Source organism: Narcine bancroftii, chromosome 4 (genome assembly GCF_036971445.1).
Source record: "Narcine bancroftii isolate sNarBan1 chromosome 4, sNarBan1.hap1, whole genome shotgun sequence".
NCBI classification, from domain to species: domain Eukaryota; kingdom Metazoa; phylum Chordata; class Chondrichthyes; order Torpediniformes; family Narcinidae; genus Narcine; species Narcine bancroftii.
In genome coordinates this window covers 201,929,598-201,956,049 of record NC_091472.1, presented here as the reverse complement: position 1 = coordinate 201,956,049, position 26,452 = coordinate 201,929,598, and the positions used below count along the sequence as shown (strand labels likewise).

Sequence of the window (26,452 nt, the reverse complement as noted above, 5' to 3'; positions counted from 1 at the left end):
GTGACAGAGGTGCACCAAAGAAAAGGTACAAGGACTGCCTAAAGAAATCTCTTGGTGCCTGCCACATTGACCACCGCCAGTGGGCTGATATCGCCTCAAACCGTGCATCTTGGCGCCTCACAGTTTGGCGGGCAGCAACCTCCTTTGAAGAAGACCGCAGAGCCCACCTCACTGACAAAAGGCAAAGGAGGAAAAACCCAACACCCAACCCCAACCAACCAATTTTCCCCTGCAGCCGCTGCAACCGTGTCTGCCTGTCCCGCATCGGACTTGTCAGCCATAAACGAGCCTGCAGCTGACGTGGACTTTTACCCCCTCCATAAATCTTCGTCCGCGAAGCCAAGCCAAAAAAAATTCTTGAAATTTCATATTAACATTAATTCCTAAATATTTAATTTGTGTAGTCCACTTCAAATTTGTAATATTTTTATACACTGAATAATCATCTTTACAAATTGGCAAAATTTCACTTTTAGCCCAATTTACTTTATAACCAGATAATTGGCCATAAATTTCTAAACATTCTTGAATTGCAGGTAAAGAAGTATCCGGATCTACCAAATATAATAAAACATCATTAGCAAATAAATTAATCTTGTATTCCTCATTCAGAACTCTCATACCTTTAACATTTTCATTTTGACATATTAATTGTGCTAAAGGTTCAATAACTATAGCAAATAAAGCAGGTGACAACAGACATCCTTGTCTAGTAGATCTTGTCAAACTAAAAGATTCTGAAATTTGGCCAAATTCTAGCCTTCGGGCTATTGTATAAAGCCTTTATCAATCCAATAAATGAAGAACCAAAACTAAATTTCTCAAGTACTTTGAACAGAAACTTCCATTCCACTCTATCAAAAGCCTTTTCTGCATCCAATGAAACCACTATTGGATAATTCAACTGAAATTTAGATTTATTTATCAAGGTTATTAACCGTAAAATATTATCTGACGCATACCTATTTTTTATAAATCCCGTTTGATCACCATGTATAATTTTAGGCAGATATTGAGCTAATCTATTAGCCATAATTTTAGTTACAATTTTATAATCTACATTTAACAACGATATTGGTCTCTAAGAAGAAACCTGTAAAGGGTCTTTATCTTTTTTTGGTATAACCGTAATTATTACGTTAGAACAAGACTCGGGTAATTGAAAAGTATTATAAGTTTGTTGTAATACATCCTTATAAATAGAAGATACATCAGCATAAAAAACTTTATAAAACTCTATAGAAAACCCATCTTCATCAGGTGCCTTTCCATTCGGCATATCTCTTATTGCCATTTCTATTTCATCGTCTGTAAAAGGTTTATCTAACTCTTGTCTATCTTCTTGGTTCAATTGTGGCAAGTTAATATTTTTCAAGAAAGAATCTATTGCGTCTCCAGTTACATCTTTACATTCTGAAGTATACAATTGTTTATAGAAATTACAAAATTCCTCATTAATCTCCTTTTGATTAAAAGTAATACCTGATTTCTTTCTAATCGCTGGTACAATCCTAGATAATTGTTGCTTTTTTAATTGCCATGACAAAACTTTATGAGCTTTCTCACCCCATTCATAAAATTTATGCTTAGTTCGATTCATTAAACATTCAAACCGATATGTTTGTAATTCATTTTATTTAAATTTTAAATTAGTTAACTGATTCTTTTGCGTTTCGGTAGCATGTTTTTGAAATTCTTTTTCAGTAACAGTTATCTTTTTCTCTAAGTCTTCAATCTCTTTAATTTTCTCCTTCTTTACTTTAGAGGCATAACTGATAATTTGGCCTCGCAAAAAAGCTTTCATTGCACCCCATAAAACAAAATGACTAGAAACAGAATTACAGTTAATAACAATAAAAATTTCAATTTGCTATTTTAAAAAACTAATAAATTCTGGTTTTTGCAATAGCATAGTATTAAATCTCCATTTTGAAACTTTCTGAACATCTTGTGAACTCAAATATTCTAATAATAGTAATGAATGATCCGAAACCAATCTAGCCTTATACTCCACAGATGTAACCCTATCCTGCAAATGTGCTGATATTAAAAAATAATCAATTCTAGAAAAAGAATTATGTCGCGAGGAATAAAAAGAAAAATCTTTCTCTGTAGGATTCTTTCTTTCTTTGGCTTGGCTTCGCGGACGAAGATTTATGGAGGGGGTAAAAGTCCACATCAGCTGCAGGCTCGTTTGTGGCTGACAAGTCCGATGCGGGACAGGCAGACACGGTTGCAGCAGCTGCAGGGGAAAATTGGTTGGTTGGGGTTGGGTGTTGGGTTTTTCCTCCTTTGCCTTTTGTCAGTGAGGTGGGCTCTGCGGTCTTCTTCAAAGGAGGTTGCTGCCCGCCAAACTGTGAGGCGCCAAGATGCACGGTTTGAGGATTAACTCTTCGCCAAATATCAAAATCAGGCTGTCTTCCAAAAGCTTGCCAGCTTGTCCAATTTCAGTCACAGCAACTTCTGTTGACTGACACTGTCAAGTGATCTCTGCTTCTCTCTCTCTCTCTCTCTCTCTCTCTCACACACACGCACTGAGACTGAGAGAAAGCCTGTTTGACTCTCTCTGCTTACAAAATCACATGACCCTCTTACAACAGCAAATTCTCCTTTAAGACAGCAGCGGCTCCAGTCTGCCCTTTCATCTGTTGCCTTGGTAAACAATAATCCATTATCTTGAGAACTCTTCAAAGCTCTTGCAAAAAGGTGTGAGAAGCCACTATGTCTCCAGTATTTCAAATAAGATGTGTTAAAGTATTTGCATGTGACCTACTCTAACAAACCTTCCCAATTTATCTCCCAAAAACAATTCTATATACACTGTCACAGAATATAGCCTATAAACTGACATTTACTTCAGATGGAGGGTGCAATAGATAGATCTAAAACTAGTGTATTATTCTTGAACAGGGGAGACAACAACAAGAATTGATTAGGGTGGACTGGGAGCACAGGCTAGATGCAGAACATTTGAGGAACAGTGTAATACTTTCAGAGATTTTTCACAGTGCTTAACAAAAAATATATTCCTGCTAAAAATAAGGCCAGTAAGAGGTGAAAGAGCCAGCCTTGGTTAACTGAAGAAATAAAGGAAAATATAAAATGAAAAGCATTGTACAAAGTTGTCAAGAGTAGTGGGAAACTGAAGGATTGGAAAAACTTTAAAAGGCAACAAAGGGCAACTAAATGAGAAATAAAGGGAAGAAAGATCATTAAGGTAAATTAGCATAAAATATAAAAATAGACGTTAAGAAAATTTGTAAATATATTAAATGAAAGAGGGTGGCTAGAATCAACATAGGTCCCTTGGAAGATGAGAAAGGGAAATTGATATTGAGTAATGAGGAAATGGCCAAGGCCTTGAACAGATATTTTGCATCAGTCTTCACGGTGTGTTAGAGTTCTGTGTTGTGTATTGACCTATGTGTTGTGTGGATTAATGTTAAAAAGTGGCAGTTTGCCTTAGAGAGCCAAGGTGAAGGTGGACTGCTGAGAGAGTGGGAGATTGACTGAGCATTGGCAGAAAATGATCTAAAAATTCCTGGACATGTATGATAAACCACCACTGGGTGGTGTTGTGGAGTGGAAGAAGGTCCAGAGCATGATTCATGGTCTGGAGGATAGTTTAGAATGTTGGGCATTTGAAAAAAGGATGAACATTCCGAAGGCAGCCAGAAGGATCCGGACCAAGCCAGTTGTTCCTCTCTCTGCAAGCAACACAAGATAACTTCGAATTTTGTGCTCTCTCTCTCTCTCTCTCTCTCTCTCTCTCTCTCTCTCTCAAATATCTTTTGGCTTCAGTTTACCAAACAAACTGAATTTTGTTTATGATCTTTGCTTCGGTTGAGATCGATGCTTTGTGAGTCTTGTGTGTTTTGTGTTTGTTTTGTGTCTAAGTTTTTCTGTGGTCTGTTTGGAAGTGTAGCTTAGACTTTAATTACATATGTTATATTAAGGCTGGGGAATTTATTAGTTTTACTTTTTCTTTCTTTGGCTTGGCTTCGCGGACGAAGATTTATGGAGGGGGTAAAAAGTCCACGTCAGCTGCAGGCTCGTTTGTGGCTGACAAGTCCGATGCGGGACAGGCAGACACGATTGCAGCGGTTGCAAGGGAAAATTGGTTGGTTGGGGTTGGGTGTTGGGTTTCTCCTCCTTTGCCTTTTGTCAGTGAGGTGGGCTCTGCGGTCTTCTTCAAAGGAGGTTGCTGCCCGCCAAACTGTGAGGCGCCAAGATGCACGGTTTGAGGCGTTATCAGCCCACTGGCGGTGGTCAATGTGGCAGGCACCAAGAGATTTCTTTAGGCAGTCCTTGTACCTTTTCTTTGGTGCACCTCTGTCACGATGGCCAGTGGAGAGCTCGCCATATAACACGATCTTGGGAAGGCGATGGTCCTCCATTCTGGAGACGTGACCCATCCAGCTCAGCTGGATCTTCAGCAGCGTGGACTCGATGCTGTCAACCTCTGCCATCTCGAGTACTTCGACGTTAGGGGTGTAAGCGCTCCAATGGATGTTGAGGATGGAGCGGAGACAACGCTGGTGGAAGCATTCTAGGAGCCGTAGGTGGTGCCGGTAGAGGACCCATGATTCGGAGCCGAACAGGAGTGTGGGTATGACAACGGCTCTGTATACGCTTATCTTTGTGAGGTTTTTCAGTTGGTTGTTACACTGATATAGAAATTTGCATAGTAACCAGTTATAAAAGGGGGGAATTTTGAATTCAAGTTTGAAGGTGAATTTTTGTTAATAAAGTAATTGTTCAGCTTTACCCCTGTGTGATATGCCTTCTTTGTGGTTGCTGGTTTGATCTTGTAAAATAATTTGGGGGAATCGTCTGGGATCAAACCAATTTGGAAGATTTAGGGGTAATTGATTTGTGCTTCGTTATCAGTCGTCTGAGTTTGACTCAACCTCCAGCTTGAAATTAAAAATAAACGGTGAATGTATAAATCACCAGCAGAAAAACCAGCAACTATGAATATTGACCAGATCATAGCTAACCCTTCAGTGGTTAATTTAAAAATGGCTAAAAAGTCTGAACTGATGGATATAGTTAATGGGTGAAGGAAAAATTTTTGAGTGTTATTTGCCACTATTGTAAGAAGCCAGGGCACATAATAATAAATTGTCCTGTACTGAAAAGGAAGAAAGAGAAAGGGGTGGTAACAACAGCCTGTGTTCAGAGTGAGAAAGTTAGGGATATTTTTAAACCATTCATAACTGAAGGTTTCATTTTGGTTAAAGATGGATCCAACTAAGTGCCAGTTAAAATCCTGCGGGATACTGGAGCAGCCCAATCACTTGTATTAAGCAACATTTTGAATTTTGGTGAGAAGACCGATACTGGAGATGTGAATTTAATTAAAGGCTTGTTAATGGCCCGGTTATGATAGGGATAAAATCAAGTCTGCCGGTGGATGGAGTTTCTCTTTTGTTAGGAAATTATTTAGCAGAAGGTAAAGTCATACCTGCAGTGAAACTCACAAGTAAGCCATTGGTTTATGAGTCCGAAAAGGATTTGGAAATCTACCCTGCATGTGCCATTACTAGAGCCATGTCTAGAAAAAAGGTAGAGGTAGAGAAAGTCTGTGATGATCCTGTAGTGGAGGCAAGCATTGAGGACAAACCTAAGGATCCAGCTTTGCTATTGTCAAGAGAAGAATTAATAGCCAGACAAAAGCATGATCCTGATCTTGCTGGGATAAGAGATAAGATTCTGTCTAACCAGGAAATTGAAACTGTGCCAATAGGTTACTTTGTTCAAGATGGAATATTGTTGAGAAAGTGGAGACCACAAGTGATATCTGCCAGTGAAAACTGGGCAGTAGTAAGGCAAGCTGTAATTCCCAAAACTTACAGGAATGAAATATTAAAGTTGGCTCATAGTACACCTTTAGGAGGTCATTGTGGAGTGAAAAAGATGGTAGAAAAGATAAGGAAACAGTTTTATTGGCCGAAATTAAGAAAGGATGTTGTGAACTTTTGTTGAACCTGTCACATTTGTCAACTGGTGGGCAAGCCTAATCAAAGACCACTAGTGGCACCTTCACAACCCATCCCTGCTATCGGGGAGCCCTTCACAAAAGTGATAGTGGATTGTATTGGCCCATTGCCAAAAACCAAAGCAGGAAGTGAATATTTGTTAACACTCAAGGTTTCCAGAGGCTATTCCCCTGAGAAACATTAAAGCAAAGACAATTGTGAAGGCCATGCTAAAATTTTTCACACTGTTTGGCCTACCAAGGGAAATTCACTTGGACCAAGGGAGTAATTTTATGTCTGGAATATTTTAACGGGTGGTGTATGAATTGGGAGCCCATCAATTTGTGTCATCTGCCTATCATCCTGAAAGTCAAGGGGCCTTGGAAAGGTTCCATTTAACTGTGAAAAATATGATGAGGGCTTATTGCGTGGAAAATAATAAGGATTGGGATGAAGGAATCCATTTGTTATTGTTTGCTGTTAGATAGGTAACTCAGGAGTTTCTTGGCTTTAGTCCATTTAAGTTGGTGTTTGGTCATGAAGTCAGGGGTCCATTACTATTGTTGAAGGAACAGTGGATACATAATGATATACAAACAAATCTGTTGGATTATGTTTGCAAATTTAAAAACAGATGACATCAGGCTTGCGAGATGGCAAGGAAAAATGAAAATTCGATATGATCAAAAAGCAAAAATTAAACCTGGCGACAAAGTATTGGTTTTGTTTCCAATGCAGTCAAACCCTTTGAGAGCTCAGTTTTCAGGACCATACTAGGTGAAATCAAAAATTAACCAGGTCACCTATGTCATTGAGGCGCCTGATCGTCAAAGAGAGACACAGGTCTGTCATGTGAACGTGCTTAATCCTTACTTTGAGAAAAATACTGAGGAGACTAGGATTCCAACCCTAGTGCTAGTTATAGAGGAAAGTAAGGAGGAGATAAGTTTCATGGAAGGTCATGGAGCACAGAAAGTGATAAGCCCCAGGCTAGAAAATTCTATAGTTTTGCAAAATTTAGATACCAAGTTAATGCATTTGACTAAATCAGAAAGGGAAGAAATGAAGATATTACATGAAATTTAAGGATATATTCCCAGATGTTCCAAAAATAACTTCTGTGGCTTGTCGTGATGTGGAGGTCGGCATTGCTAAGCCAATTAAGCAGCATCCTTACCGAGTTAATCAGAAAAAGAGCAGATTGTTGGATCAAGAGGTGGAATATGTGCTCAAAAATGACATCATCCGAAAATCAAGTTCAAATTGGAGTTCACCGTGTTCTGGTGCCTAAGCCAGATGGCTCAGTTAGGTTTTGTACAGATTATCGAAAGGTCAACATGGTGACAAAGACTGATACGTTTCCTATTCCCAGAATAGATGATTATATAGATAAGGCGGGGAAGGCTAAGTTTCTTACAAAGATTGATCTCTTAAAAGGATACTGGTGTGTTCCTTTGACAGAGAAAGGCAGGGAGATTTCTGCATTTGTTACACCTTCAGGATTGTATGAGTATAATGTTATGCCTTTTGGAATGATTAATGCAGTAATTTAGAGCACACAGGAGCCTATATCGATGATTTAGTAATTAGTATGGATACATGGGAAGAACATGTGCTTGAATTAGAGCAGTTATTTCAGAGACTGGTGGAAGCACACCTCACAGTGAATTTGCACAAGAGTGAGTTTGGACATGCCACTGTAAGTTATCTGGGTTATGTGGTTGGACAGAGATAGGTGACACCAGTTGGAGTGAAAGTATTGGCTATCACTGCGTTCCCTATCCCTGGTAATAAGAAAGCTCTTTGGAGATTCCTAGGTATGATTGGCTACTATTGTAGATTTTGTAAAAACTGCAGAAATTGCACTCCCATTAACAAAACTACTTGCAAAGAAAGAAAAATTTAACTGGTCAGATGCATGCCAGGAAGCATTTCTGAAGTTAAAGGCCATTTTATGCCATCAGCCAGTACTTTTGTCCCCTAACTTTTAAAAGCCATTCTTTTTAGCCATGGATGCTAGTGACGAAGCGGTTGGTGCTCTACTGTTACAGAAGAAGGACAGTGATGGAGTAGAACATCCTATTTCGTATTTCTCGAAAAAGTTTAATGACCATCAACAAAATTACTCAACCATTGAGAAGGAGTTATTAGCACTTTTTTTTAGTGTTGCAACATTTTGATGTGTATATTTGTACTGCTCAAAAACCGTTAATAATATATACTGATCATAATCCATTAGTTTTTCTGTCTAAAATGAAAAATTAGAACAGATGGTTATTGAATTAGAGGTTTCTATTACAAGAGTATGATTTAATTATTACACACATAAAGGGGACAGATAATGTAATTGCAGATTGCTTGTCAAGATGTTAATCTGAGTAGATATGAATCTAATCATACTTATTGTAAAAATAATAGTGTTTATTTTATTTTAATTAAGTAATACTTCCATTAATTATTAAAAATATTCTTGTGGATCCCAATTTTTTTTTAGCAGGGGAGTTTTTACAGAGTTCTGTGTTGTGTATTGGCCTATGTGCTGTGTGGTTTATGTTAAAAAGTGACAATTTGCCTTAGGGAGCCAAGGTGAAGGTGGACTGCTGAGAGAGTGGGAGATCAACTGAGCATGTGCAGAAAATTATCTAAATATTTCTGGACTTGGACAATAAACCACCACTGGGGGTGCTGTGGAGTGGAAGAAGGCCCAGAGCATGACTCATGGTCTGGAGAACAGTTTAGAATATTGGACATTTCAAAAAGGATGAACATTCTGAAGGCAGCCAGAAGGATCCAGACCAAACCAGTTGTTCTTCTCTCTGCAAGCAACACAAGACAACTTCAAATTTTGTGCTCTCTCTCTCTCAAAGATCTTTTGGCTTCAGTTTACCAAACAAACTGAATTTTGTTTATGATCTTTGCTTCGGTTGAGATCGATGCTTTGTGAGTCTTGTGTGTTTTGTGTTTGTTTTGAATCTAAGTTTTTCTGTGGGCTGTTTGGAAGTGTAGCTTAGACTTTAATTACATATGTTATATTAAGGCTGGGGAATTTATTAGTTTTACACTGATATAGAAATTTGCATAGTAACCAGTGGGCATTGTTATAAAAGGGGGGAATTTTGAATTCAAGTTTGAAGGTGAATTTTTGTTAATAAAGTAATTGTTCATCTTTACCCCTGTGTGATATGCCTTCTTTGTGGTTGCTGGTTTGATCTTGTAATAAGTGGAAGACATGTCCAGCATGCCAAAGAGTGGTGATAGGGATCCAAAGGGAAGTGAGGGCCTTGATAAAATAATTGTTACAAAAGAGATAGTAATGAGCAAACAAATGGGACTGAAGGCAGACAAATCCCCTGGTCCTGATGGGATGCATCTCTGGGTACTGAAAGAAATGGCGGGAATTATAGTCCATGCATTGATAGTCATTTATCAAAATTCTCTGGATTCAGGGCACGTCCCGGCAGATTGGAAAACATCAAATGTCACGCCTCTTTTTAAAAAGGTCTGGCAAATGGAGTACAATGTTAATAAATGTGAGGTCATCCACTTTGGTAGGAAAAATAGAAGAGCAGATTATTATTGAAATGGTGAAAGGCTGCAGCATGCTGTTGTGCAGAAGGACTTGGGAGTGCTTGTGCATGAATCGCAAAAAGTTGGATTGCAGGTAAAACAGGCTATTAAGAAAGTCTTCATCGCTAGAGGAATTGAGGCAGGGAGGTCAAGCTGCAACTGTACAATTTCCTGGTGAGGCTGCACCTGGAGAACTGTGTGCAATTCTGGTCTCCATACTTGAGAAAGGAATATACTGGCCTTGGAGGCAGTCCAAAGGAGGTTCACCAGCTTGATCTTGGAGATGAGGGGGTTGACCTACAAGGAGAGACTAAATTGCCTTGGATTATACTCACTCGAATTCAGAAGAATGAGAGATCTTATAGAAGCATATAAGATTATGAAAGGGATAGATAAGATAAAGGCAGGAAAATTGTTTTCATTGATAGGTGAGACCAGAACTAGTGGACATTGCCTCAAGATTCAGGGGAGTAGATTTAAGATAGAGATAAGGAAAAACTGTTTTTCCCAGAGGAGTGAATCTGGAATTCTCTGCCCAGAAAAGCAGTTGAGGCTACTTCATTAAACATATTTAAGGTTCAGTTAGATATATTTATACATAAAAAAGGAATTAAAGGATATGCGAAAAGGCAGGTAGGTGGAGTTGAGTCAATGATCAGATCAACCACAATTTTACTGAATGGTGCAGCAGGCTCAATGGGCCGGATGGCCAACTCCTGCTTTTGTTTCTTATGTTAACCCACTGACTCTCACAACTACCTCGACTATACCTTTCCCACCTGGTCTCCTGAAATGATGCTATCCCTTTCTCCCAGTTTTTCCGCATTCACTGCATCTGTTCTCAAGATGAGTGTTGATGCCTCTGGGCCTGTTTAGAAGGATGAGTGTGATTTCATCGAAACATACTGAATATTCAATGAGTTAGAGTGGATGTGGAGAAAGTATTTCTAGTAGTGGGTGACTAGAACCAGAGGGTTCAGCTTCAGTATAAAGGAATATTTCTTTAGAACTGAGATGAGACACTTCTTCAGCCAGAGAGTGGAGAATCTGTGGAATTCATTGCCACAGATGGCTGCGTAGGCCAAGTCATTGGGTTTAATTAAAACAGAGATTGATGGGTTCTTCAATGGTAAGAGTGTCAAAGGTTATGAGGAGAAGGCAAGAGAATAAAGTTGAAAGGAAAAATATGAGGCCATCGATTCCAGGACATCTGAAATGTCCTCCTTTATCAAGTAACTCAGCTTCCCCTCTACCTGGTGAATAGTGTCATCTCACACATTCTTTCCATATCCTGGAACTCTGCTCTTATCCTGTCTCCCCACAAAGAGAACAGGGCCCTTCTTGTCCTCATTTTCACACCAGCATCCTCTGCATTCAGCACATCATCCCCCATCATTTCTGCTAGCTGCAAATGGATCCCAGCAGTACACACATCTACCCTTTCTCACCTATTTTCGCCTTATGTAGGGATCAGTCTCTCTGAGACTCCCTCGTCAATGACACCTATTCAGCCCCTACCTATTCTTATCCTGCCTCCTCTAGTTACATCCTCCTCCACCCCATCTTTCTCACTGGATTCTTCTGCTCTCTCATCGCCCCACACTCCCTCTCCCCACCATCACTAGTTGGATCTGGTGCCCACACCACTTTTCTCTTCTTCTCTTCACATCTGCTCATCCTTTCCCATCCACTTCTTTGTGACCTCCAGTACTTTCTCCCACAACCAGTGAAATTATAATACTTGTTCTTACACCTCCTCGTCACCATCCAGGGATCTAAATAATCCTTCCACATGAGGTAAAAGTTCACATGCGCCTCTTCAAACATCGGTGAGACCAAACAGACTTTGGGGTCTATTTTGCCATCCCAAGGTCCCAGTTGCATACCATTTCATCTCGCCTGGCCCATCTCTCTGTCCTGGACCTTTGCTCGAGTGAGGCCCAATGTAAACTCGAGAACAATACCTCATATTTCGCCTAGGCAATCTAGTCCAATGGTATGAACATCGGACTTTTTTAATTTCAGGGAGTGAGTCTCCTCTCTCTTCTTCTGTGACCCTTCTGCTTTTCCCCATCCCTTTCTTTATTGTCCCCTTTCTTAGTAACTCCCAACCAGCCCTAGCTATTCTTATCCTGCCTCCTAATTTGATCACCCTCCTCCCCCTCCCCATCTTCTTCCCAACTCTTCCCTCCCCTCATCACCACCATTCTCTTATCAGATTCTAGCATTGGAAATCTTTGTTTTCTAATCACCCAGTCCATCCTGTATGTCTAATTTCCCTGTCTTGGCTCTCTCTCCCATTGTCATCTGCCAGTCCTCTGTTTCTATCTGCCACATTTCATTTCCAACTGGTTCACCAATCCCACATGTTGTCTTTACATTGGCTTCTTGTAACATCTCTCTAGTCTTGACGAAAGGCTTCATCTTGAAATGCCAACCATTCTTCTCCCACTAATGCTGCTTGACCTGCTTTGTGACAGAATATAGATATGTTTTGGGATATAAATTTGGGCAGGGTTTTAGTGTAGGTCACATGCAAACACTTTAAAACAGATCTTATTTAAAATACTGGAGCTCTGCTCATGCCAGACATGTTGGGGCCTACAGCCTTTGCAAAAGCTTTGGAGAGTGCCCAAGATACTTGACTCATGAATTGTTGCTTACAAAAAGGCAACAGATGAAATAATTTGTCAGAGCCGCAGATTGTCTGGAGGGGAATTTGCTGTTCTAAGAGGGTCATGTGGTTTTGCAAGCAGAGATAGACAAACAGGCTTTCTCTCTGAGAGAGAGAGAGAGAGAGAGAGAGAGAAAGAGAGAGAGAGAGAGAGAAAGAGAGAGAGAGAGAGAAGAGAGAGATTAGTTTTACAGTTTCAGTCAGCAGCAGCAACTGGGACTGGAACAGCCCAAGCTGGCAAGCTTGGGGAAAGCCCCATTTGGAAGATGGGTTGCGAGTCTTAGTTCAGCCTGGTCAAAGCCCTTGTGGCTGTCTAATGTTTCACTTGAAATAAGGGAAACAAAAAGGAATTCTGTGGTGACCTGAAAGAAAGAGGTTATCATCTGGAGAACTCTGAGGGGGCAAGTTTCTTTGGTAAAACACTGAAGTGGCTGATTGAAAAGGAATCAGTTGTGGATGTCCTGGAAGAACAAATCTCTCTCTGTAAACCAACAAGAACCTTCCTGAGCGGTAGCCATTTACCTTTCAAGCACCAAAGCCTAGAGAACTTTATAAATGTTAAATTCTGTGCATAGTATAAGAATTGCCTGCAATCAGTGAACTTGAAGGAATGAGAAGTGAGATTGGACTATGAATCAAAGAACTTTTCTGAACTTACACATACATTACATACACGTCCGCTTAGAATTAGAAGGGGGTTAAGTTAGGTTAGTTAAGTCAATAGTAACAAGTTAAAGTGTGATTCTGTTTTCATGTTTAAAGATGACTAAAAGCAACTTTTGTTGAAGTAACCATTTGCCTTGGTGAAAATCTATTGCTGTTGGGTTTTGGAGTCCTCTGGGCTTATAACACTGAGTTTCTCAAGCAGTGTTTAAAATTGATCAATTAGATATTTTTAATTAAAAGTCAGGCCACAGAAGGAATCTTATCTCTTAATTAAGTGATCTAATTTGGATTCGTGCCAGATATCCTTCACCACAGGTCTCAAATTGCTTACCCAGCAGTTCTGGTTTGTCGTCCTTTGCAGACACACTTAACATCAACGTGGAAATTGTCTTTAAGCTGGAGACAGGCCTCTGGTCTATAACACTGCAATAAGATTGAAAATTGATTACTGCTGCATTGTGTCATGTCAAGGAAGGAACAGGCAGTTATGTGTTTAATTAGATTTTTTTCAACAAGTGGACCTATATTCAGAAGATTATCTCAAACACTAGCCAATCCTTGCGAGCATACTGGTATTACTGATGCAATCTGAACTCAATTTTTTCCACAAACCCTCATGATAATTTTTCATAAAGTCAGTGCTCGGACAAGCAAAAAGAATTCCATGCCTCTCATGCCAAAGTCTTCAAACAAGAAAGATGGACTCATTATCCTCTTTCATATCTTGAGGTTGAATACCAAATAGCGTAGGGCAGTATATGAAGATCGATTTATATCTTTAATGGCAAAGCAAACATATATTTTGTCCTTGTGAAACTCATAATCATAACTAACAGTGGTCAACTGAGATGGTTTATTCAATTATAACACCACCTCCTTGAAGAGGATGGGGTTACGTTATATCCTTGATGTATTCTGGTTCCTTACTATTTATGATATTCATCTAATTTCAGCACAATGACTGTATGTCAAGGGCCTTGGTGTGGAAATTACATGGTTGTGTTGAATCCTGAAGATTTAATTGCCTCTCTCTAGTTGGCAGCATTAAATGGTGACAGGCAGCAATGGTAATTTACTGCAAACTACATTTTATTAAAGTTAATCCCTGGTCAGTAGTATTAAATATGCCACATCGTATGCAAATGCAGAAGGAAAATTGGACACTTGAATTGATTTGAACTACTTTAACTTTTTATCTTTTATAATTAGCTTTCAGAGCTGTACTTATTCATAGATTGCACTTTGAACGATAAAATTCCACACTGAAACATATTTTCAATTCCTATGCAAGTTACAAATGTAATCAAATGATTGTGTTGCAAAATAATCATCCAATTTTGTATAAGAGTGGATTTTGACATTTTGAAAACTGAAAATGGATTGCTCTCATCTATCAGAATTCCTCAAAGAACTGGCTGAAAATTCACTCCTGCCTATGTCAGAAGTCATTCCACTCGAATAGTATTTTGGGGGGAAAGGGGCGTTTTAAAACTTATTTTCAATGTAACGTTGGTCTCAACACTATTTTTATTATTATTGTATGGCGGTGCACATCCTCTTGGCGAATCGGCCCCGCTTGTATCGCCACCTGGTGGGGCAGCCAAGGGGAAATGGCGTCATCAGAGGTTTCTTTCTGACTCCAGCATCCCTTCCAGCATGCACCCTGGGCAGCAATTATGATGTCACAATGCACCAGGTGACTGAGCTCATGCTGCCCTTATAGGGGCGTGCTGAATTTGAATAAAAAGTCGTTAACGACCCTCAACGTGGTGGCTGTGTTTCTTCCTCTGCTCACACAGCCACAGTGGTGACCCCGACGAGCCCAGACGTTTTTCTGGACTTAAAACACCATGGATTCAGCAGAGGTTAAAGCTGTCTCCATCAAGCTTTAACGGTGGAGACCATGCGGGGACTACCGTCGGTTGAACTATGCAACCCGACAGGAACCAGGTGTCCCACATACAGGACTTCTCTGCCAACTTCGACGATGCACGGGTCTTCTCCAAAGTGGACCTCTTGCGGGGATACCATCAGATCCTGGTGCATCCAGACGACGTGGGTAAGATGGCCATTATCACCTCTTTTGGCCTCTTTGAGTTCCTGTGTATGCCCTTCGGTCTGAAGAACGCAGCCCAAATGTTCCAGCGCCTCATGGACATGGATGGAAAAGACCTGGAGTTTGTGTTCATTTACCTGGACAATATTCTCATTGCCAGTCGCAACCATCACAAACACAAACCCCACCTCCGCACACATTTTGCCCGGCTGGCGGACTTCGGCCTCACGGTCAATGCGGCCAAATGCCAGTTCGGCAAGGAGTCCCTCCAGTTCCTGGGGCACACCACTTCAGTGGCTGGGGTAGTGGCTGTTCAATGATTCCCCAAACCTTCCACCCTGAAAGGCCTTCAAGAGTTTGTGGGGATGGTGAACTTTTACCATCGTTTCATGCTCGGAGCCGCACGCACCATGCACCCATCGTTCGCACTCATGGCTACCAAAGAAAATACTTTATCGTGGTCAGAGGAGGCAGACAGGGCTTTCATGCGCCATGCTGCTGGCGCACCTGCGGCTGGAGGCGCACACAGCGCTCTCTGTGGACTCCTCAGCTATGGCAGTTGGGGGGGGGGCAGATTCTGGAACAGTAGCTCAATGGACAATGGCCCCCACTGGCCTTTTTCAGCAAGTACCTGCGCCCACCGGAGCTCAAATACAGCGCCTTCGACCAGGAGCTCCTGGTGCTGTATTTGGCCATCTACCATTTCCGCTACTTCCTCAAGGGCCGTTCACAGCCTTCATGGATTACAAGCCCCTCACTCAAGCACTGGCGATAGCCAAGGATCCGTGGTCCGCCAGACAGCAGCGCCACCTCTCGTATGTGTTTAAGTTCACGACCGACATCCGACACAGGGCCAGCAAGGACAATGTAGTGGCGGATGCGCTCTCCTGTCCAGCCATCCACACTCTTGTGCCCGGCCTGGATTACGAGCAACTGGCTCAGGCACAGACGAAAGATGCGGAGATGCAGGCCTTGCAGACCGCCATCTTGGGCCTCAAACTCAAGGATGTCCGGGTGACATTGCTCTGCGACGTTTCAACAGGCATGCCGTGCGCGCCTGGTGATCCCGCCGCACTGGAGGGCGAAGGTCTTCAATCTGATCCATGATCTCATTCACCCAGCTGTAAAAACAACTGTGCGGATGGTTGCGGAGTGGTTTGTGTGGTGTGGGCTGAAGAAGGAGGTGGCAGAACTGGCCAGGAACTGTATCAGGTGCCAGACCTCCAAGGTCCAGTGACACACTCAAGACCCCATCCAGAACTTTGACCCGATGGTTCGCAGATTCCAACACATCCACGATGATGTCGTCAGGCCACTGCTGGTGTCCAAGGAGGCTCGTTACCACCTCACGGTGGTGGATCGGGCCACAAGGTGGTTGGAGGCCGATCCGATTAAGGAGGCTTCCACGGAGACGTGTGCTAGGTCTCTGGTCAGCCAATAGATCGCCCGTTTTGGAGTCCCGGCGCACATCACTAGCGACAGAGGGGTGCAGTTCACATCTGCCCTGTGGACTCAGATGGCAAAGCTCATGGGGGTCAAGCTCCACCACACCACAGCATACCACCCGCAGTCCAACGGGTAGGTGGAGAGGTTCCACAGGCACCTGAAGGCATCGTTTATGGCCAGGCTCTCTGGACCAGACTGGGTGGACGAACTACCTTGGGTCCTCCTCGGGATTAGGACAGTACCTAAGGAGGACCTGCAGGCTTCAGCAATGGAAGTGGTTTATGGCGCACCACTTTCCCTGCCGGGTGAGTTTTTCGGCTCAGACCCTGGCATCACGGCCACTGACAAAAACCTGCTGGCGGACTGGCGACTGGCCTCCCTAGCTCCCCCACCACCGGCACACCATAGCACCCAACCGTTTCATTTCCCCAAAGAGCTCGACTCAGCCCAGTTTGTTTTCATGTGGAGGGGACCACAAGGTGTACTGTACAAGGGGCCATACAAAGTCTTGCACTGGTCCGGCAGAACCTTCACCCTGGACGTTGGGGGGGAGAGAGGAACTTTTTACGGTGGATCGCCTGAAGGCAACCCATCTGGACTTGTCACAGCCGGTGCAAACGTCTGCGCACAAGCGCCGGGAAAAGTGACAGGATGCGTAGCCAGTTCTGGGGGTGGGGGGGGGGGGTTGTGTGGCAACGCACATCCTCATGGTGAACCAGCCCCGCTTGCATCGCCATCTGGTGGGGCACCCATGGGGAAATGGCATCATCAGAGGTTTCTCTCTGACTCCAGCATTCCTTAAAGCGCGCACCCTGGGCAGCGATTATGGTGTCACAATGCACCAAGTGACTGAGCTCATGCTGCCCTTATAGGGGGGTGCTGAATTTGAATAAAAACTGTCGTTAAGGACCCTCAACGTGGTGGTTGTGTTTCTTCCACTACTCATACTGCCACAATATGTGATTTCTTAATACTTTATTATTATGTATCTATGTAACATTTACTTGATGAAACCAATAAAAATATTGAAGAGAAGCCATTCCATGAGTAAACTTTAAGAAGAAGGGTTGGAGAGCCTGAACTGACTCCCAACTTCTCGCTTTTCCATTCTGTGTAGACATCCATCTAATGGCTCAGAAAAAATCACAAATGGACATTCTTAGGAACAAGCCACTTAAGAGAACAAATCTGAAATATGTGTAAAAATGAATGGGGTAGTAGTAACTGATCATTTTCAATGCTCCTTGCCAGTCAAGTCTTTTAATTAGCGGGGGGCGTGGCAAGATGGCGTAGGGAACAGACGTGCCTTCCAGACCTCTCCTGACTCTGATTTATTGTTTTTTCTTTAAGTGCCCGTTAAAGTTCTTTTAAAAGTTTATAAATAATAAGAGGTGTTGAATTAGTGCCTAATGGTTTATATGCAAAACAAAAGGTAAAAGAAAACATCAACAGACTGTTAAAAGACTACATTTTACGAAATTATCTGAGCCTACTTGTTTACAAGAAGCCAGGACTCAGCGTAGAATGGATCCAGAGGAAGACATACAGAGTTCGGCATTGAAACTCTGTTTTAAGCCAGTGAGGCTCTTTGAAGGTCGCATTCAACAGCTTTCAGACCAAAGAGCTGGACGGGTGCCAGTATTTCACACAACGGCCACTGTGAGTGCTGTTACTCAGACTTTGACAGTTGAATCAGCTGGGGCGCCACCAGCTGGAGAGTTAAAGAGCTGTCATTCGACTGCTACAGTGGTGGCGCTGCAAAATGCATCTTCAATTACAACGGTTTTTCCAGACATCCAGTGAAGATGATTAAAGAGATTTGGCTTAAAGATAACTCTGATCTTCAGTCTCCTGGCATTGCTGGGGGACTTTGAGAGGGATTTTTATATGAAGTCAAACTGCTAGAAAAGATACTAAATTAAGGGAAGGGACAGAAGATTCTGTGGTCTCTAAGGAACAGCAAGACCCCATTATGCCTGAATCTACTTCTGTTGAAATGTCTGTTAAGGATCTTGAAGATAAGATATATTCTGTATCGAGTCACTTAGCTAATTTTGTGAACCTGCTTATTTCCAAGATTAATGTGATGGCGGAAGTCATTAATGGAGCTTTTAAGCTTGAAACCATTGAAAGATTTGAAATGTGTGATCAAGGTTTAGTCGATGCACAGGATCAACTGCAAGATGAAAATAGAATAATTGAAACATTGCAGATCCAAGATAAAAATTTAGCAAAAAAGGTTGATTATTTGGAGAATCAATCTAGACGGAACAACGTGAAAATTGTTGGTTTGCCAGAAGGCATAGAAGGACCAGATCCAAGAAAAAATTTTACTGAATGGATTCCACGAGTGTTAGGACAGGATAAATTCCCTGAAGGTTTAATACTGGAACGTGCTTATAGAGTTTTAAGAAGAAAATCTTTTTCAGGACAGAATCCAAGATCTGTTTTGATCCGTTGTTTAAACTATTGTGACAGAGAGACAATTTTACGTATGGCTATTAGAAATGCTCAGCAAAATAGATCTCCTTTGATGGTTCAGAATAATCCTGTTTTCTTCTATCAAGATTTGAGTCAAGAAATTATGTTTCAACGACGCGAATTTAATTCTGTGAAAGAACGGTTGTGGAAAAAAAGACATAAGGCAACATTCAGGTATTCTGTGGTACTGAAGATTTTTTAGGATGGAAATTAGCCAAAGTTCTTTGACAATCCTAAAGAGGTTATGGACTTTGCTCAGTCTCTACCAATCATGCAGTTTCAGGAACGATGTAGTCCTTCAAGGTCTCCAAAGAGAGTAGAGATGTAAGGTGGTATCCAGATTTTTAAAAGAAATGGAAGCAATGGTGACTGAAGTGGTAACGTTGATTTAAAAAAATAAATATTTTATCTTTTTTTTTGAGAAGAGTTTAAATAATGATGATAGTTTAATGAAATGGGAGTTGGGAGAGGGAACTGGGTGGGCACTAGTTTCCAGAAGTCATCAGCTACCTGTGAGTTATCTCACACCCAATATTTTGGGGGAGTTACCGCTTTGGGCGGTTTAAACAGGAGGAGGTAGTTGTGACCTGTGACCTGTTTTTTTTTCTTTTTAATTTTTGGGTTAAGAAGTGAAGGTTTTTTTTAATTATTTTTTTTGAAATAAATAATTTTTTTTAAACTCTTTGTTTTCTGATTGTAATTGAGAGGGAATTCGGAGGTTTTTTTCTCTCCTTTTTTTCTCTTTTTTTGGGGTTTTTTTTTCTTTTTTCTTTCTTTTTTAAGAGGATGATGTCACAGAAGATAAGTCAAAAATTGAGGATGTTGAATTAGATGAAGAGGAAGATGAGGGGAAAGGTGATAAGAAGAAAAAGAAGAAAATTAAGTACAAATACATTGAGGGAGAAGAGTTTAATAAAATTAAGTTAATTTCGATAGAGAATTTTGAAGATGTTATAAATGAAGAATATGGAGAATTTTATAAGAGTTTGAACTTTTTTTTCTTTTTTTTATATAAGGGGAGGGGAAGGGAATAAAAAGTTTATCTGATTGTTTTTCTAAGGGATGTTTTTGTTCACTCGAAGAATTATAAAGGAAACTTGGTATTAATGGAAATTCTGTATTTAAGTATTATTAATTATGATTTTTTGTATAACAGATATGTGGTTAATATATGATTTTAATATTTGAACTTAGTTTTAAAGTGGATTTCATTTGTTAAATACATGTATTATGTTTGATTTAAATATATGTTTAAGGGTATTATTTTAGTATTGTTTTTTTTTGTTGTTAGTAATTTTTTTTGTTGTTAAGTTTTATCCTTTTTTGTAAGTGGGGTTTTTTCTATTTTATTTACAACATTGTTAATTAAATCTTCACTCTTTATTTTGGGGGGGAGGTTTGGACTAATTTTAAATTAGATGATTAATGTTGTGTTATAATTATTGGGGGGGTTAATTTGTATAGTTTAATGATGTAGTATTCTAATTTTTATTTTCTTATTTTTTATTATTTCTTTAAATGTAATTTTTATTTTATTCATGTCATAAAATTTTAAATAAAGTTTAAAAAAAAGTCTTTTAATTAGCTTCGGAACAGTTGGGTTTAAAATGAGTAAGTTTTCACCTTTGCCTCGGTTGCAAATTTAAATGCAATTGAACTTGAGAGTTAGCCACTATAATGAAAGCTTGGTTATTCAACTCTTCCCAAACCAGCATGCTCCACTAACCAGGATTTCATGGTGTGGCTAAGGGAGCTCCCAAGACAATATTGGGGCATACAGAGGGAACTTGCAGGCTAATTCTTATTAAACCAGAATTTGTTAAGTCAAGCAAGTGCCGGATAACAAGGCTTTCATCATGATTTGCTTTATGTCAATATGCATGAAAAAAAAACACATAAATGCAAGTTTATTTCTTCATTTGCGGATCCTACTCAGAAAGACTTGAGATCAACATGGGAAATATCAGACCTGACTATATGAAGTTAGTTTATTGAGAGTGTGCAGACTCAATTTATAACTACACTCAGCAGCACAATGGTCTGGACAAAAGGTCTTTCAACTACCAGCTGAGGGACACTCAGCTGAGGATCTGAACAATTACACCAGAGCTGACAGACTATCAAAAAAGCTGTGGACGAGTGTGTCCCCACCAAATTGAATATGCAGTGAAATCTGGAACCTGCTGAGAGCCATATCACAGTTATTTAAGTTCGGAGAACCAGATCAATACAGGAGCAGTTATGACCTATGAAAAGCTATCTCCCAGGCGATGCTGGATGAAAATGAAACAACGAAAGACATTCGACAGCTGTGGGAGGACTTAAATGATATAACCTGCTACAAAACCAAATCTGAAGTAGCAGATGGCAAAGCATCACTCCCAGAGGAACTCAATGCCTCTACACTCAATTTGACCACAGTAGCAGAGAAGAACCACCCCTCCACAGTCCAAAGTTCCCTGATGATCACACTCTGTCTGTACCCCAGGTTGATGTGCATGCTGCCTTCAGGAGAGTGAATCCAAGGAAAGCATCCAGTCTGGATGGAGTACCCAGCTGAATATTGAAAATCTGTGCTGACCTACTTACTAATGTATTCACAGATATCTTCAACATCTCATTCTGGCAGGGCATGGTACCCACCTATTTCCATCAGGCGTCAATCATGCCTTAATGACTATCGACTAGTAGCATAGTAGTAGTAGATACTAGTAGTATCTTGAAAGACTGATATTGAACCATATCAGCTCCTGTCTGAGTGTCAAAATGGATACATTCCAGTTCACCTATCGTAACAACAGGTCTATGGTGGATGCCATCTCACTGGCTGTACACAAAGCTCTGGAATACCTAGACAGCAAATCAAGATGCTCTTTATCGACTACAGTTCGGCATTTAACACCATCATCTCCTCAAAACTGATCACCAAACTCCAAGACCTGGGACTCAACAAGCCACTGTGTAATTGGATCTTCGATTTCCTCACTTCCAGACCACAATCAGTGAGAATTGCTAAGATTACCTCCTCTCAGTCAAGTCCAGTCAAGTTTACTGTCATCTGATTGTACAAGTACAACCTGACAAAGCAGGGTTCTTTGGTCCTCTATGCACGACAAGCATTTCATTTATACAAATCAATAAATAAACATTGTTTTGTTCATATGGGAGTCTCGTATGTTTCTTTGGTTGTTCAGCATTCTCATTGCCTGTGAGAAGTAATTCCTCATTGGTGCTGGCCTTGATACTCCTGTATCTCTTCACCGACGGAGCAACTGAAAGATGCTATCTGCAGGATAGGAGGGATCCTCAATGATTTTGCATGCCATCTTCAGACAATAATCACACTAGATCTCATTGATGAGGGGGAGGAAAACTCTAGTGAGTCACTCTGCCACTTTTACAGTACTCTGGGTTGACCTTCTCTGCAGCAACTGTATCAACACTGTGACGCAGTCAGCCAGGACGCTCTCATTAGAGCTCCTATAGAACTATGACTGAAGCCTTATCTACTTCAGTTTTCGCAGGAAGTGCAGTCGATGATGCACCTTCCTGAACAAGTGAGGAGATGTTGAGTGTCCACGATTGGTCACTAGTAAAGTGAATTCAAAGGAACTTGGACTCTCTATACTACAGAGTTGTTAATATGTAGTAGAGGGTGGTTGTTCCTGGTCCTCCTTAAGTCCACGATGATCTCCTTCATCTTGGCCACATTGAGACTCAGGTTGTTTCTCTCGCATCGTTTCACAAGATTTTCCTCTTCATTGTTGGTGATGAGGCCGACGACTGTGGGTCATCTGCAATCTTGATGACACTGTTCGAGCTGGGTCTGGCGATGCAGTCGTGGGTCAGTAACGTAAACAGGAGCGGCTGAAAGCACAGCCCTGAGGTGCACCGGCGCTCAGTGTGACAGTCCTCGATATTCTGCTACCGACCTGGACAGATTGTAGTCTTTCTGTTAGGAAGTCCAGGATCCAATTACAGAGAGGGGCGTTGAGTCCCAGCGAGGGTAGTTTCTCCACCAGCCACTGGGGAATGATCGCATTCAACAAAGAGCACGTCAATGAATAGCAGCCTGGTGTATGAGGCTTCGTTCTCCAGGTGGGCCAGGACAAAGTGAAGCAACAAGGCTATAGCATTGTCTGTGGAATGGTTTCTTCTATTGGCGAATTAAAATGGGTCCAGCATCTCTGGAAGGTGTGCTTTGATGCGTTCCATAACCAAATGCTCAAAATATTTAATAATTATGGAGGTTAGTGCCACAGGGTGATAGTCATTAAGACCTGTTATTGTCACCCTCTAAGGTACCAGATGATGGTGGCTGTCTTGAACCCTGCAGGAAAGATGGGACTGCTCCAGTGAAGTGTTGAAGATGGCTGTGAAGAAGACCTCCCTCAATTGGTCTATGCAGTCTTTCAGTACCTGAACAGGTACAGCATGTTGTCTGGTTCTACTGCCTTGTGTGGGTTCACCTTGGATAGAGTTCTCCTCACTTCGGCCACAGCTACGCAGGGGGCCCATTCTTCAGGTGGAATGGAACTTCCTTTGGCATTATCCTGTTGTTCTCATCAAACCATGCATAGAAGATGTTCAGTCTGCCTTGATGAAGTCGACCCGCGCTGTAATAAAACAAATGCAGAACCAAGGAGTGTACAATCACTTCTTTATTATCTTAGGCTAGTGGGAGTGAGGGGATAAAAGGAAAGAATATACAATGTAACTCATTCTCTGCACTGAACCCCACTCAAAGTACTCAGCATCCTTGTACATCTGATATAGTTCTTTAGACAGATGCCTATGTGGAGTTTCACATGTTTTTTACTATTAGCTATCTAACATTTTTGCTACTTCTGTCCTTTGCAGTTTCTGTAATTTACAATCCGGAAAATTTCCCAGCATCATCTTGATAAGTCATATTTCTTACTTAATATTCCCATCCCATTCTAGTCATACTATGCTTTGCAGCTGTAGGATGCCTAATCTACTAAGCCATTAACTCTTTGTGAGTCTAACTTACCACAGCACAAATCCCCTTCCCATAATCCTTTACATTCCCTCCTTTTATTCTTAGTCTCTAGAATATGGTTTACCTTCCCATTCTGCACCCTGTTCGCGACTGTTCACATGCCCTGTAATCTACAGACTTCAGCAAAACATGTATCTTGAATTTCAAGAACAGCATGGCCTTGGTTCTCACGTTTTTCAGGTGCACTACCAAAAGAAAACAGTTTCTTTAACACACTAGTATTTTTCCATAAAAATATTTTTTTTAATCCTATCTTGCTGCTGAAATTTATAAAAGGGAAAGAAGCAAATAAAGCAAATCTATATAATCTATGTTGTAATCTATCATTTCATGAATAGATCATACAAAACAATTGCAAAAGCAATTACTAATTACAGTGCACCTATGGGACAGGGAATACTTAAAGTGGGATGTGAGTGGAAAGAAAAAGATAGAGAATCACTGATCTACAGTATATATCACCAAATGTTTACTAACCGTGCACCTATGGGACAGGGAATACTTAAAGTGGGATATGAGTGGAAAGAAAAAGATTGAGAACCACTGATCAACAGTATATATCACCAAATGTTTACTAACTGTATGCTTTCTTCTTGTGTTTTCTGGTTCTTTTTCAGATCTTGGCAGGGAACCAGGTCTACCTCAGACGAAGGACCATAGTGCTCCTGGAGGCCAATGTAGGGGTTAGACACAAGGGATCTGAAGGTGCCTTTATTTCTCCTTTTGGCCTCCTGAACACCATTGGCCACTTACTCAGTTTGGAGGTACCCAGCGAGATCCTACCAACTTCGCCAATGTTGAAGTCAACCCACGCTATAATAAAATACACAAATGCATAACCAAAGAGTGTACAATCTCTTCTTTACTGACTTACACGAGTGGGAGTGAGGCATAAAAGGAAAGAATAAACAATGTAACTCATTGTCTGTATTGAACCCCACTCAAAGTACACAGCATCCTTGAAAAGCTTTATAGTACTTTAGATAGATGCCCATATGCATTTTTACATATTTTTACTATTTATTGACAATCTAATGTTTTTGCTACTTCTGTCCTTCGCAATTATTCTGTCCTTCACAGTTTGTGTGATTTATAACCCAACAACTTCTTGATATGCCATAATCTCTTAGTGAATACTCTCATTCTATTCTAGTCATACTATGCTTTGCAGCTTGACCCCTTGCCCCATGCGCCTTGTGTCGCCGGTGTTGCACAGCTGTCAGTGGATCCTCTGTGGAGACCCACGCTTTGCTTTCCAGTTTGCAGAGAAGAGTTCAGCCCAGGCTGATTCTAGTGCCATCCTATCCCCTGTCCTGAAGCCAGCATCATGAGCTCTGAGAAGGCCCGTACCTATGCATCAAACTATATTTTCTGGTTAGCTCTGCTTGTGAAGCATTTGATCTCAGTGACGTCCTCAATGCACTTATTGATGTATCTAGTCAATGAGCTCGTGTACTCCTCAATGTTTACATGATCAGTGTAGGTGGCCACCTCCCTGAAATAGTTCCAGCCCATGGGCTCAAACCAGGTTTGCAACGCTGCTCTGGCACCAATCCGCACTCCCCCCTCCCACAAGGCCACATCCTGATTTCCCTACAAATTGAACTTGTTTGCTTTGCCAACAGTTTCCACAATCTCCATCAGTCCTGAGCACCACAGGGCTACATTCTTAGTCATGTGCTTTATTCACTTTACTCCTATGATTGTGTGGCTCAGTACAACAATAACAGCATCAACAAATTTTGCCGATGAAAAATGACGAGTCAGCATGCAGGAGGGAGATTGAAAATTTGGCTGCACCAACAACAACCTTGCACTTAATGTCTCCAAAACCAAGGAGATGATTATTAACTTCAGCAAAGGAAAACCAGGAAGGAGTCACGTGATGGAGTACCCGGTAGGGTAAAACCAGCCCTCTCCAGAAAAGAAGAAAAAAAGTTAAGAAAAGACAAAGTTCAATCAATACAAAATATAAGAAATAAAAGATAAAGTAGCAGAGAAGAGAAAGAAAATGGCACCTCAGAAGGAAAAAGTAAAAACAACAGGAAAAAAAGAAGACACCAGAAAAGAAAGGAGAAGGCTTTACCTGCATGAAAGAACAGGAAGCCGTGGTGGAGAACAGCACCCGATCTCCAAGGTTGGTGATGGCCCCGCAGAGTCGCAACCCCCCAACTGGTGGACTGCAAAAATGGCTCTCTGAGCCAAACAAAAGTGTGCAATCTAAGGTGAAAGAAAACACCGACAGGAGGGGGGCTCAGCCAAGGAGTGGGCAACCACGGTGCGACCAGCTGAGGGATGCCCGACACCAGGGTTCTCAGCTGGAAGATGAGGAAAGCGGAAGGAGAGGGAGTGAAGTACCAGGTGAGAAAAAAAGTCAGAGGGGTGAAAGGGAAGAGGAGCAGCAGCAGGAGGCTCAACAGATGAGCAGTTCAGAAGAGATCAAACAGCAAGAGGCCAAGCAAGAAGAGACCCAACAAAGTGAGACAAGCTGCTCATCAGAAAAATCAGAAGAGACAGAGATACAAAGAGAAGAAGACACAAACACAGGTAGACACAGA

The 26,452-nt window shown here is 41.3% G+C and overlaps 1 protein-coding gene and 1 long non-coding RNA gene across 5 annotated transcripts in view; one reads left to right on the top strand and one right to left on the bottom strand.

Annotated features, from left to right (window-relative positions):
- rab36 (RAB36, member RAS oncogene family) overlaps nt 1-26,452 on the bottom strand; it is an 86,459-nt gene that overhangs the window by 28,570 nt on the left and 31,437 nt on the right. Inside the window, exons 1-2 of one of the 2 annotated variants that reach the window (XM_069933659.1) lie at nt 17,092-17,152; nt 13,220-13,311 (exon numbers count right to left, since the gene is read on the bottom strand). In XM_069933659.1, the coding sequence (XP_069789760.1) occupies nt 13,220-13,311; nt 17,092-17,127 (128 nt within the window). In that variant the 5' untranslated portion in view covers nt 17,128-17,152. Of the gene's footprint in view, nt 1-13,219; nt 13,312-17,091; nt 17,153-26,452 lie in introns of those variants that run through there. The other variant, XM_069933658.1, reaches the window with a different exon arrangement.
- LOC138761471 (uncharacterized) lies at nt 8,759-24,738 on the top strand. Of its 3 annotated transcripts, none has more exons than XR_011356337.1 (3): nt 8,759-8,921; nt 23,173-23,298; nt 24,512-24,738. It is a non-coding gene; the product is annotated as an uncharacterized lncRNA (long non-coding RNA). The 3 variants fall into 3 exon arrangements; XR_011356334.1 differs by lacking the exon at nt 8,759-8,921 and adding an exon at nt 14,642-14,947; XR_011356336.1 differs by lacking the exon at nt 8,759-8,921 and adding an exon at nt 14,960-16,695.